This window comes from Vidua macroura, chromosome 3 (genome assembly GCF_024509145.1).
Source record: "Vidua macroura isolate BioBank_ID:100142 chromosome 3, ASM2450914v1, whole genome shotgun sequence".
NCBI lineage: Eukaryota > Metazoa > Chordata > Aves > Passeriformes > Viduidae > Vidua > Vidua macroura.
Genome location: NC_071573.1, coordinates 49,162,045 through 49,176,173, shown reverse-complemented (window position 1 = coordinate 49,176,173; position 14,129 = coordinate 49,162,045). Strand labels below are relative to the sequence as shown.

The 14,129-nt window shown below is 34.7% G+C and overlaps 1 protein-coding gene across 6 annotated transcripts in view; it reads left to right on the top strand.

Annotated features, from left to right (window-relative positions):
• Positions 1–14,129, top strand: part of STXBP5 (syntaxin binding protein 5) — a 103,983-nt gene that overhangs the window by 53,918 nt on the left and 35,936 nt on the right. For all 6 annotated transcript variants that reach the window (XM_053972652.1, XM_053972648.1, XM_053972651.1 and 3 more), the window contains exons 8-15: positions 250–373; positions 1,400–1,478; positions 7,687–7,841; positions 8,871–8,943; positions 11,027–11,174; positions 11,420–11,487; positions 12,535–12,575; positions 13,439–13,659. In XM_053972652.1, coding sequence (XP_053828627.1) covers positions 250–373; positions 1,400–1,478; positions 7,687–7,841; positions 8,871–8,943; positions 11,027–11,174; positions 11,420–11,487; positions 12,535–12,575; positions 13,439–13,659 — 909 coding nt within the window. The remainder of the gene's footprint in view (positions 1–249; positions 374–1,399; positions 1,479–7,686; positions 7,842–8,870; positions 8,944–11,026; positions 11,175–11,419; positions 11,488–12,534; positions 12,576–13,438; positions 13,660–14,129) is intronic.

Below are 14,129 nucleotides of genomic sequence, written 5' to 3'. Positions count from 1 at the left end.
GGTTCCCCCCTTGCTCCCCACAAACAGGTCACTACTGTGAAGACAGTATTTTTGATGGGTAAAGTGTCTGAAAGTGCTAGTTATGTAAGGAAAAGGTGACATGGGTAAATAAGGACATAATAGGGATAAGTGTTATTTAATTAGTAATTTTTCTAATTGATGTTTTCTGTTTAATGTAATTGAGGAAGGTATAAGAATAAAATGATAATAAGATACATGACTTGTGTTGTTCTGCTTTTTCTTGCATAGGCTATCCACTCTGTGGCTTGGCATCATGAAGGAAAACAATTCATTTGTAGTCACTCAGATGGTACCTTGACCATATGGAATGTAAAATCTCCTACCAAACCATTCCAGACAATCACTCCACACGGTAAGATGAAAATGGTTACCCACTGTACTTGACAGCTCTTAAAACATAGAGAACTTGTTTTTAATAGAAGCGTGTTTTTGCAAAAAATCTTTCTCAGACATGCCAGTTTCTCATAGATTTCACTTGAAAAAGAAAATTCTTTGTGAAATAAGAATCCAAACCAGTCCAGCTTTCTCTAATTCTCCAAACTTTGAGCTTGTCTTTTACACAATGACACTGATCTCAGAGTTAACGAATGCATATTTTGCAGGACTTGCTTTCTGCTTATATTACAATCCCATATGTTGTTTAAAATAAATATGAGCAAGTACCTGTTTTATGTATAAATGTGTAGATTATCACATAAATTTTTGGAAGGGTTTGTAACAGAACAAGAATGGCATCTGATAAGATGTTCCCACTTCTGAGAGGTCTTTCATTAATGTTCATCTAGGAAATTAACATTACATGTTGTTGTTCTTCTGTGAAATATACTGCTGCTCTTCAAGTAAATTGTACATAAATTCCAGGCTTGCATGCTATGCATGTCTCTATTTCATGTCTTAGCAACTTATTTACTTAAGATTTTTAAATGTGTCTGTATCAGTGAGGATAATCGAACAGTTGAGAGAGAGCAGGCTTTTCATGCTCAATTGAAGTCTCAGCCTTTAAGGATAATACTCAGGATAAACCTCACTTTACTTGTAAGCTGACCAATTTTAATTGCAAAAGGGTAGACACAACATAAATTTTAAATTGCCTAGTGCTACTTAAAACAGCACTTTAGGGGAGGATTATACGTTTGAAAACAATTTTTCTACAGCAGTCAGGTTTAGAGTTTTTCCTTTTCCTAAACTTTCTAAGTTGGTGTGTTGAGAGCTTTAACAAATTTTTAATTATATTATTCCAAGGCATACTCTATAACTGTCAAAGTTGTTGAATATATGTTGTGTGAATGTTATACTTCTCAAGCTGCACAGTGAATTTCATTACTTGCCATAATGTTACGGTACTGCAAGATTAACACAGGAAAATCATTTACTTTAGGAAAGCAGCTGAAGGATGGAAAGAAGCCAGAACCCTGCAAACCTATTCTTAAGGTGGAATATAAAACAACTAGAGCTGGGTAAGACTTGTTTTGTATGCAAAATGAACATATGTGCAACACTCTGGGAATGGACTTTGTTTCCCAGTTGTTGGGGTGCATATTCTAATGGTACAGCTTTGTTTTAGCTTTGATGAATCAGATATTATGAATAGAATACAAACATTTGTGTGAATGAATTACTGTATACAAAACAACGATGCTGCTAATGCATTATCTACACTCTGCTTTCATGCTACTAAAACTTGTATGTGTTTTTCCTCAATTTTTTGAGAGTCCTGAAGAAAAAAATGCTGATATAGCACAGAAGACATCAAAACACAGATATAATAAATTGAACTTTGACAAATAGTGTCCCAAATTGAATATTCTTAATTTTGAATGCATGTTCCTCCCCTCTAAAATGTTATTAACAGAAGTTTTTCTAGTAGAGTGAAGTAATTTATGCAGTGAAATATGCTTAAATATGCATATTAAAAATGTAACAAAGCAGTAATTGCAACAAGAGGCTCAGATGGAATTACAAGATCTATAGAGCAGCATGTTTTGTTATCAAGATTGTGATTAGGATGGATGGATTTCCTGAACTGTGTGCAATTTCTTTCATTTATGGTTCTAAAGTGTTTGAGTAAAAAGTGCAATATAAAGATAAAATATTCATGGAAATCTGTTCAGCTATTTGCAAAAGCTGATTTTTTTGTTTGTTTTCTTTTATATTTATTTGCTTTTCAGGCATTCAAATCTGTAGAAGATGGTTAATTAAATTATACAGTACAGTATTGTGTTTATATACTCATCACTGGCTTTAGGTATTTTTATTTTCTGCTAAAAATGAGGTAAATAGAAACCTAAAACTGGCTAGTTCCCAGTTTTATAAAGATCTATCATCATCTGTAGAGCTATATTTTACTTGCAAAAGTACATCTATCTGTGTAATCCTTTCTCAATTGAAATATCAAAAGCTGATCTAAAGAGAGATAATCAAGAAATATCAGCTTCAGCAAGTTACAATTTCTGCAATCAAAAGCCTTCATTTATTATGAATAGTCACTCTGAAGGAGACAATTAGTTTGGAGCTTATTCTGTGACATAGTATTACAATATGAAAACTGCTTGACTTTTCACATAGTTTAAGAAGGAGTTTATTCTAGTATAATTTGTAATAATTCTTGGTGCTTTGGGGAAACTACTATTTCCTGATTTGGCTTTCTTTTTCTGTTGCACCTCTCACTTTCTGGTGTTTATCCAAACTGAATGTTTTGATACATTTCGATTTACTCTTCTCTCTAATGTTTTCTATCTTCAGTCTACTATCAAATCTACAATTATTGATAACTGTTCCTGAACTTTAAGTAAGAGAGGGGAAAAAAAAAACAAACCTGCAACAAGCAAAACCTCACCAGTCTGCACTCTGGTAGAGAAGCAGAGCACTGGAAATCTCCTTTCATTTACTACTATGTGTACTTTAGGTTGCACTTCAATTTTCAGTTTCACTTGTAATCTTACAAGAATTTTAAGGCAAGACAGAACTATCTTTCAATACCTAAATTTTTGGTAGATTTTCTATTTATCATTTGGAATTGTTTAAGTATGTGCAAGATAAGATTTTAACTTTTATCTAAAGTGCTGTCATTTCTTATTCATGGTTTAATGACTGTAGCACAGTGGAGAATCATTTCTGGACAGGATAAAATTCTTCAGGCTACAGAAACAATGTAAGAAACATCAAATAAATTTTCTATAGCAGTTCACTACAGCTGTTCTTAAAAAACAAATTATAAAAAATCAGAAGAAAGCAAAACAAAGCAGAAAAGCTTACATTTAAGAGATAGTATTTAATGCTTATTTAAGTTATATTTCAAATCTTTATTAGGAAAAAATGTTCACTCTTTCCATGCTCTATTTTGAACATCTTTCTATCACCCCTTTTTTGTTTCTCCCTTATCTATCTAGAGATAGATAAAGCTCAAAGATCTACATCTGTTTCAGTATCTCCTCCAGTGGAAAACATTTCATTGATATGATCTGAACTGGTTTTTTTACTGCTTTTAGTAAGCTAGTTTTGGGGAAAAGGGGTTCAGAACCATGCAAAAGGAAGGACCATAACCAATGGCAACCTATATTAAGCGTTACAGACACTATTCTTTTTACTTTTGCAGCCCTTATTAATTCCTTCTCACTTTTTTTTTTCTCCTGCATTTTGTTTTCCATATTGTAAAACTGGGGTCAGGACAAAAGGAGGACATGAGGCTGTTCCTGGCTTTTATGGGCTGCCTATTTATTTGCTAACTTTGTGGGGTTTTCTGTTACTTTTTGTTTGGTTGGCTTGGTTTTTAAGTTTGCTGCAAATAGTGCAAAAGGTGAAGTGTCCAGAGCCAAAGTAACTTACCCTACAGCAAGGGTATGTCTGTAGCTTTATTTCTGGGAGAAAGGTTACTATTGATAAATAAGGAGTGAAAAAGGTACATTCTTTGTATATTCCTTGTGCAAAGCAGCATTATTTTGCAATCTCAGAGAATAATGTCACTGTACTGCAGCCACTCTTCATCGAAAATACTTCATCCTTTTCAGAAGCACTGAATTTCAAAGGTAGCTTACCTTCCAAGCTTTCTGAACTGGTTCCCATATTGCTTTTTATGCGTACCTCTTCTGTCTAAAGTGAATCTAGAGACACTCTCAAGTTTCCTTGTGCCACTCCCTCCCCCTCCAGATTCAGTCCTTTTTGATGCCACTTTCCACGTTGTGTGCAGGTTCAGTGCCCTACAGTATTTACTATTGTTGGTATTAGCATTATGGTAAAATTGCCTGCATCTAAAAGAAATTAGAGCTCCAAAGTCTCCAAGTAAAACATAATTCAGAAGGGTTTTGTCTTGGTAGCTGATGCAGCTGTCATTGACTGACTGAGTCATCTTAGTGAGATGTTGTGTGTGCTTGGGATCCTGAGGTTACTTTAGTGATGATGCCTCCCACTAAGGAAAAGCTGTTAATCTGTTCATTTAGTTTGAATAGTGCTATTTTCTTGTGCCAGCTTATTGGTTTAAAACCACACTTCCCAAAATAAATTCATAGTTTTATCTTCACTACTACTTCAGGACTTCAGGTATTAAGGTAAACTAACTCTCGAAGTCTTTTCCATCTTCATACTAGGATTAAGTTCTCCACAGATTTACTCATGGTTTGAAAAGTAAGCCAGATGGTGCCAATGACCTGATTTCTCTATATACCTTTCTCTCACACATCTGAATTGTCAGAAGCTGGCTCACACTTGACAGTTTACTTCTAAAATGGAATAGAAATATCCTCCTGGGTTGTGAGCCATTCAACTCTCAATTGTATTATGTTTTCATACATTGCAAGACCTAATCCTGTGGTTTCTGAATTTTTTTTCAATGACCTGTTGCCCCCTTTTTATAGTCAATTTCATATAGTATTCTCCAAGTAATTCTACATATTTCACTAGAAATTAATGTAAGGGGATTACTTGCAAACCTGCTGAAGCCGAACTGTTTCAAAGAATCTCTGTATGAGCAGCTGCTAAAAATGCTATAAAGCAATTCTCTAAGATCTAAACCCTGTGGTTTTTTAAATGTCTGCCATTGTTTCAGGTAGGTGTGGTAGATAGGGACAGGCGAACGGAAGATTTCGGGATGTAACGGAAAGCAAGACCCTTCCCCCCTCATCCTGCGATATGTAATCAATCACCCCTGAGATGTGTAGCCCCTCCTAACTCCAGTAGTTCTCCACTCCTTACTAACCCTAGCCGTCCCCCTTTGACGTAGTAAAGCCCCCTTGACTATTTAACCACACGAGATAAGGTAATAAATGCCATTTTGACCATCCACCACATTGGTGTCTGTGCATGTCAGTGGCCCGGGTGAGGCCAGGTTGCCGTGCTGTGTCTTGAAACCAGGTCACCTGCCTTCTCAGCAGAAGGCAACAGGTAGGTAAACTGTAATTCACAAAGTTGAATCAGTCTCATCTATTATATAAAGTACAAATCTTCTAAATTTTTATTTTAAATTATGTATTTCTAATTGATGATTCTAATTGATCTAACTAACCTTTTAATATGTATCACAGCTGAAGGGCAACACTTTAATTAGAAAATGCACAGTTTGTGTTCATGGTAAATCCATGGTTTCATGAAAATATGAAAAATTCATACACAAACTTTTAGTGGTCTTTGTGGCAGACTCAAGTCAGGTTTAATCTTCGATTCATTTGTGGAAAATCTGTGTGACAGATCAATGTTCTCTATTCGTAGCTCTTCCATTCCTTGCATCTGGCAAGCCTACCCAAAGTAGTTTGATTACCTTGAGAAATAAAAACCTGGAGAAGCTGACATACAATTATCACTGTGATGTTTGAAAACTAAAAATTGAAATTTGTTACTTTGTTACTGTCAGTTGATCCCAGTGAATGTGCAAATCTGATAACTACTATGAATTGTCCTGGCAGCGTTATTGTTTAAAAAATCTGATGATTTCTTTGGACAAAAAAATACTGCAGTAAATCATTCCAACACAATGAGACCTTACCAGTGTTTTTCTCTTCACTGACATTCTGAAAAATACCAGACTAAGTTCAAGTGTATAATTTTCTTGAAATTTCTTCATGGACCTGACCATAAAAGATTGTGTGAAGTTTCAATATGGAGCTGAGATTAAATGAAGACTCAGAGAAAACTTAATCCTCTTCTAGAGATACATTCTGGGCTACTGTTGGAGGCAGGATATTGAATTTGATGGACCCATAGCCTGATTTATGGCCATTCCTTTGAGGTCTCTTCTTCGGCCAGCAGTGCTCCTTGATCCTATCAAATCTTCGGTCATAGGTCTTTCTGGAAGATCAAGCAGATTGTGAAATACTTGTAGAAGCTGGAGGCTTATCTCAGTCTGCTTTGCCTTCAGTGCTACAAACACAAAGTACATTTTCAGCCATGTCTTAAACTCATGAACTGCAGCACGTGCGTAAATCAAACCCTTATTATATAGTTTTCAAGAATTCAGATGTATCTAGTCTCACTTTGTGTTTCAAATGCCAGCTATGGAAAGCCATTTAGACTGTATGGAAAATATGGTATTATAGGAAAGGATTAAAAAAAAAAAAAAAACCGGTTTCCTCTCTTTTTACAATATAAGGATAGGGTTTTTTCTATAGAAATTTTCTCCAGATACTGATATACTAGCTACTACCAAGGAAGATGCAAATGAAGGGTAGAATTTCTACTGAAAGTGAGCATAAAAGTAGATCAGAGGGAACTGATAGATATGCAAAGTGCCTATTTTTCCTTCAGAAATATAATGTGAAATTTCAGGCAATAGTCAGTAATGAGTAACATTTATTTTTTGAGATGCATACTTACAGTCAGTCTACTCTTTAAAAAGGATTATGTCCTATTTCAAAAATAAGCGGTATTAAAATGAATGATTCTTGACAATCAGGAAATAAGAAAATACCTGGTAAAATGAATATATATACTTAATCTTGTTTTTCAATAAATGAAATAGTACACTGTGCATTATGTGCATATTGGAAATATATGGATGTATTTAAAAGTATGTTGCTGCAAAGGCTTTTTCAAAAAAAAAGAAGTTTCTAATCTCTTCTCAAGACTAGAAGAAATATCTCTGCTTTGCTCTACTCAGCTATTTGATTTTACAGTTAGAATAATATATGACAAAGTAGTTTCTTGAATTTTGTGCATGGTGGTAGGGGGAAAAATGGAAAAAACATCTGGAGTAAATGTGTGATGTTACTTAAAAGATGTTATGTTTTAAAAGCTTATCAAGCAGTTGCTTGCATCTCCAAGACAGTCATATTACTGTAAAGCAAGTAAATGGGACTGTTTCTTCCTGATTTTGCTGGGGTGTTTTATGTTATGGAAAAATGGGACTTTTGGCAAATCTGAATCTGCAATTCAGTAGAAAAGAAACAACTCTAAAGTAATAAATTTTTTTCTAAAATTATCTCATCTTGCCAAGGAGTTATAAAGGTTGGTTAAGTCAACAAAATGCTTGGAGGAGATGTCTGACTTAAACATGAATTAGAATAAGATTTGACATACATACCCAAGCTGTATATTTCATGAGAGCTGGTTTGCATTATTTTTACTTGATCTCTGCTTAATGATATTTCATTGAACTTTATCATAAGGTTGCAAAACCTGTCCAGCCTCTTTTTAGCATGTTATCCTGACTTGATCCTAAATGCTTCTGCTTTATTCCAGGGAGCCTTTCATCATTCTCTCAGGAGGCTTGTCATATGACACTGTAGGAAGAAGACCCTGTTTAACAGTCATGCATGGGAAAAGTACTGCTGTGCTAGAAATGGATTATTCTATTGTTGATTTTCTAACCCTGTGTGAAACACCATATCCTAATGGTAGGCTCTGTAAAGATTTTTCTCTGTTCCTTGACTTCTTATCTCTGGAGTTTTATCCCATCAGAATATTTGTTACTATTGTCTTTCTGTTTTATCTCTGGGGATCAGACTGCAGCAGCAACATCTGTTATCCCTATTGTCTGAAGTGCGGTTTACTTGCCAAAACATGAATAGAATAGTTCATTATAAAGCCAATTTTGCATCTAGAAAAAAAGCCAATTACTCATAGCATGTTTTTTTCTTTTTAATCTCAAAAGCATGTGCAGACCAAAAGCATTACAACTTTAAGCTGTAGTTACTGGAGCAGATGTGTGCATCTCTGGATATTTGGGCGCATAAGGCCTTTCCAGTCAGTGCTAAACCATGAGGAGCATTTTTGTATTATTTTAAGCTTTTAGTGGCTTTACTCATTCCAACACTTAGATAGATTTCATCACTAACCTGTAATCTCTCTTCTGCAGCAGGGAATTTCTTATCATAGGTTAGGTAGTTATGTCAGATCAATACTATTATTTTGCTGATGATTCCAATGGTTTTAGCTGTCAGCTTCCATCAGAGTACATTAAACTGTTTAGCTTGGAATTTGAGTTCTGGCTGAAAGAGGGCAATTTAAACTTTGAAAACTTTTTCACATTTCTTATTTTACTGTCAAGTCAGCTGTCTTTTGAGCCATTTTGTAAGCAAGTAAAACTTAAACCCCACTGAATATGAGGAAATGCAGTTTAGGGGAGGGAGGATGTTACTCAGAAATTGGCTCTTTCACTCATATAACCTGCTTATAGAATTTACTCTGCATGCTCCTTTTTCTGTTATTTGAGCTGTTGGGAATATTGAATAAAATAACATGATTTTTCCAAACTTAACTTGGATGATTCAGGAGTCTGTGTGTATAAAATATCTTCAAAAACTATAGTAATCTAAGTGGCTCTCTAATCTCAGCTGCCAGAGCGCAAGCACTGATTCCATTCTTGAGGCTGTACATGCATGGGTTCCATTTACCAATAGGTAATGTTTTGTTGTTGTTTTCAGACTTTCAGGAGCCGTATGCTGTAGTTGTTCTCCTAGAAAAGGATTTAGTACTGATTGACCTTGCACAAAATGGGTAAGAATCTTCTGTAGTCTTTTCAATCGCTGGGTGCAGTGATCAGCCTACTGTTCTACTTTATTGCTTTTTAGTCTAACCTAATACCTCAGAACATAAAATTTTGAATATTAAATATAAAATTTGTGCAAATGAACTGACAATCCTCTTATATCAACTTTTTTCAAGTTAATGTGTAGTAGATGAGTAGAGTATCATCTAGGTGACTTTTTCCAGGCTTGATTGACTGACCAAAATTATTCATAGATCACTTCTGCTTTTTAAGTATCACAGTTTATTTTTAAGTTGATTCCTTAGTGTTGTGAGGGGAGTTTGAAGTTTTGGGGAGCTTGCAGTTTTGAGGAAGGCAGTAGGGAGAAGAACTGATCAGATAACCCAAGTAATTTTGGCTGTTGTCATCACTTAAATATTTGCTGATCTTATTGCCAAATAAATTACTACCTGTATTGCTTAAAGTAACTCCATACTGATGCAATAATATCATATATATAAAATTTGAATGATAACATCTACTCTATGGTTTACATCTGTGGTAAGAAATTGCTTAAAAGGAGTGTGCTATTGCAGTATTCACAAATAATACCTGCCTAAAATGTTGAGTCTCCTGTTGCTTTGTCCATGGAGTAGTCCATATTCCATGGTGATTAAAAATTCTAGACATTATAAATTGTTTTTATGAAGGGTATAGAAATTTGTATAGGCAGTAGAAACTAGCTGTTAAGGGATCAGGAGCAGAGGAATTAGGTAAGACCTTGGTACTGTTCCTGATTAAAAATCTCCAATGGTCAATGGAGAAAAATCCTTGTGAAGAACATTCTTCTAAGGCAAAACAAAAACCTGTAAATGGTGACATCTTAGATAATGAAGATTCTATGGAATTTGGAAGATCAAGTTTTGTCCTAATATCAGCTATTGAACAATTTCATTTAGGTTTTCCAAATGTTACATGGCGGTATGCTGTATTCAAAACTTGTTTCTGATATATCAATAGCATGAAGTGTCAACATTCATATTTAGTTTGAAGTGCCTGAAATTTGAAGTTATGTTAAAGCTTATTCTATTTTATACTGAAAGATCTTAAGCGGTTTATGTTTTTACACTGGTCTTTGTTATGATTGACTTGCAAACTATTAGTTGTTTGACACCTGAAAAAGAAATAAAATTAATACCAAAAAAATTGACAGGCTTCCTTTTACCTTGTGTTCTCAGGGTTTTGTCATATTTTGTTAAGCCTCTTCTGCATGTAATTTTTAAAATATATTTGTAGCTTTCTGTATAGCACTGTATAAAGTTCCTGGTGTACAGAATGTTTTCATCTGTTGTTGTTAATTTTTCCTTTAGATGGGTTGAGAAGCTGTGTCTTTTCACCTCCACCAAAAAAGGGGAGATAAAACGTATAGCAAAAAAACTTAAAATGTATAGCATGCATTTCTCTGGAGATAAATGTTCTCTGAACACAGATACATTTACCTCTGTTAGTATTGTTGACCTTTTTCCTCATTAAGCCTCTGTCACTTTTCAGACGGAGGTAGTGGTGGGGTGCATCTCTGTGTATGTTCTTCGAGTTGGTAACTGAGTGCATGTGTAATTTTCAGAAAGTGATCTTGGAGTTGCAAGTGGATTAAGCAAAATTTATCCATGCAAAATGCTGGACAACTTTCTGTTTTAGTACAGTGTGCTAATACAAAGTGAGATGGGAGTCTTCCTGTCTTTATCCCTAGAAGAATAGACTGAAGAGTTAGAAATAAATTCATAGCTCCATGTTACTACAACTGAGACTTGGCAGCTTAATTTTTTCCACAGGCTGCTAAATTCATAAGCTTGAAAATATAAACCGACAGGGAATACTAGTGTTCTAGAAAAACTCTAAAAGCTGTACAAACTTTAGGTTCCATGTAGAGTGCTACACTACTAGCACTGGATGAGCAGTAAAGTTGTCTAGTGTATTTGTTCATAGTGTAATTTGATATTTTTCTCTGTATGAAAAGAATGCCAGCTTAGTCCTTAGTGTTTTACTTGTGTTCTGCACTTAAAAAAAAAAGTTTTCCCTAGATTAACAGTTAACCTCTTTCTTCCTTTAAAGGTATCCTATATTTGAGAATCCCTATCCTTTGACTATACATGAGTCTCCAGTTACCTGTTGTGAATATTTTGCTGATTGTCCAGTGGATCTCATACCTGCACTCTATTCAGTTGGTGCTCGACAGAAACGTCAAGGTTACAGTAAGAAGGTACAACATCTACTACACACGTTAGTATTTTAAAATACTGCTAATCACAAGCTCTGAATAACAGGAGTGGCCATACTAAGACCAAAGCTTCACCTGACTCAGCCTGCCTTTGACAATGGCTAATAGCAGGGGAGGATGGATGTATGTGGATAATGTCTGGGGAGGATCTGCAGTATCTGCAGTAATTTGCCTTAACTTTGCACTGTATGATATTTTCTTCCTCAGTGTATTTGTTAATCTTCCAGGAATGGCCTATCAGTGGAGGCAACTGGGGTGTGATCACTCAGAGCTATTCTGAGATAATTATTACAGGGTAAGTGATACCACAGTCTTAACTTTCTTAGCTTATTAAGTAGAAGTGTAAATTTTTTGTTTCTCTTTTAAAACATTGTTTTGTATGAGTGGTTTGAGTGATTCATTAAATTATGATGACCAGACATGTCCTTGGCATAATCTCCTTTACGTGTTACTGAGAAAGTAAAGCAGAATGTGGAAGGGAAGGTAGTAACAAAATGATAGCAGGTGTGTCACAGGTACTATTATTATTATTATTATTAATTTATTATTATTATTATATGGTATTGTGATTACATGTGCTTAGTATCAAAGTATCTTGGATCAAAAATCACCTTTTTTTTCTTTGATTTTTGCAAAATACCTGAGTGTCGTTTTAAAGCATTGTAGTCCATTAAGTAGTTATTGAGTTCAGTTCTCAAAGAGAAGCCATTTTTTTATCTCAAAAAGGACAAGCAAATACTTAAATCTGATAATTTTGAGACTGATCTTTCTAATAGTACTGTAAGGAACATAAGTGAAATTTAATTTATAACTGTGCAGTGTATCACTGAAAGTGAGAGGACTACTAAAGTGGTTTTAGAACAGCCCATTAGCCCTAATTAGGATTACTGTTAGCTTGTACTACACATTGCAGAGACTTTCAGACAGTCGTGAAAAAATATGGTCATCTGATCCTCAAACTCAAGGCTAAATAAATAAGTTAGGTGACTCATTAACAGTGGGATACTGTATATTTAGGCATCTTCTTTATAAGTGCCGCTCCTAATGTAGGGCATCTTTCAAAAAGCAGTGCATGGTAAGGTATGCCTCAGGATTTAAAATGGTAAATGAATATGTTACTGTAGGATCATCAAGACATTAGCTTTTAAATGTTTTTCTAGTCTCTTCTGTCCAAAGTAATTGGAACACATGTTGATAAAATATCAGCTTTTAATAAATTGTGAAAATAAAGTGTCACTAAAAAGACTAATAAAAATAGAATGTTAACTGTGTGCTTTCCCATAGAAGTCAAGCACTCCAACTAATCATTTAATCATCTCATTATTTCTTTTATATTTCATAGGCATGCTGATGGATCAATCAAGTTTTGGGATGCATCAGCAAGTAAGTGTTTTCAGTAGAGATTTTTCCTGTGCAGTTTTAGATTTTTCCTCTTCAGTTAAAGGGTCAATTACATCTGATATTCTACACAACACACAGTGTAAAATGCAGCAAGAATTCAAAGTAGAAATGATTGCACAAAGTTAGTTGTTTGAATTGCTGTAATTGGAACTAACCTTACTCTTGGTACTTAAGAAGCTGTTTAAAGCAGTCTTGGAATCATCATCAGTTGTCTTTCAAAACTTGTGGAAAACTGGTGAGATTCCAAAAGGCAAAGGCGTGTATGGTTGTGGGAGGGAACAGATGCAATGTATATGTTTAAAAGCTGGGAGGAGGACTGTTTGAAGTGTTACAGATCTTTAATTTCGGTTCAGAGTGGGAGTGGAACCTGGGAAAGAGGGGGGGGTAAGCCAAACCTGCTTGATTGTATGCTTAAAAATTCTGTTCAGCACAGATGTGTCAAAAGGAAATTCTGTTAAAGATACTTAGTTTCTTTCTATAACAGAAAAATAAACCTATTAAGGAAGAAATTGCAAGTATCCTCTTTATTGATTCAAAAACTTTTGAGTCTTTCTAATATGACAATCTTACTGATAAACTAGGGAAATGTGATTCAGATAAAACCAATGAAATATGGAAGAGGAGAAAGGATGCTATAATTTAGGTTTTCCTAATGTTGTGATTAGTATTTATAGCAGTATTTTGGGCCATTGATCAGATAATATGCCTGTGAAGTTTGAAATCAGCATGAAGATAGTTGAAAGAAAATCTAACACAGAATTAAAATTCCAGTTGAGAAGGATACAATTCAAGAATTAGCTATATGGTTAGATCAAAACTAATCTTTCTCTTTTGCTTTGTTCTAGTAACGCTGCAAGTACTCTATAAGCTAAAAACAGCCAAAGTATTTGAAAAATCACGGAATAAAGATGACAGGCCAAACACAGATATAGTAGATGAAGATCCATACGCTATTCAGATCATCTCATGGTGTCCAGAAAGTAGAATGCTGTGCATAGCTGGAGTTTCTGCACATGTCATTATTTATAGGTTCAGCAAGCAGGAAGTGACGACAGAAGTCATTCCGGTAAAGAATTATGACCATTTTTTAACTTTGCAGGATTTAGCTATAATAAGACTGTTCTAGCAATTTCTTATTTTTTTTGTCTTTAATTATATTAGTGAAATGGGCAAAAATAAATTACTCAAAACAGAAATCTAGGTTTTTGGAGAGAAAGTAACTAATTATGAAATTTAACAAAAGTAAATATTGCACATTGAGATACTGGTTTTCAGTGACTTTTTGCGGTTTTGGAGCCAATAATCATTCTTTGGTGTATCAAAACAAATAGTGGATTAAAACTTGGCTGTATCAAAGGTAAAATGTAACAGAAGTGAATGAGCTATGGAGTGGAAGAATTTTGAAGCATTTAGGGAGTTGGTCCCTTGAGTCCTCATAATTACCATCTGTCCTGTCAAAACTTCTGCAGTATGCAGAGCTAGAAGAGGAAAAAATGTGCCAAACATGCCCTGAAATCTGTCAAGAACTTTGCTGTG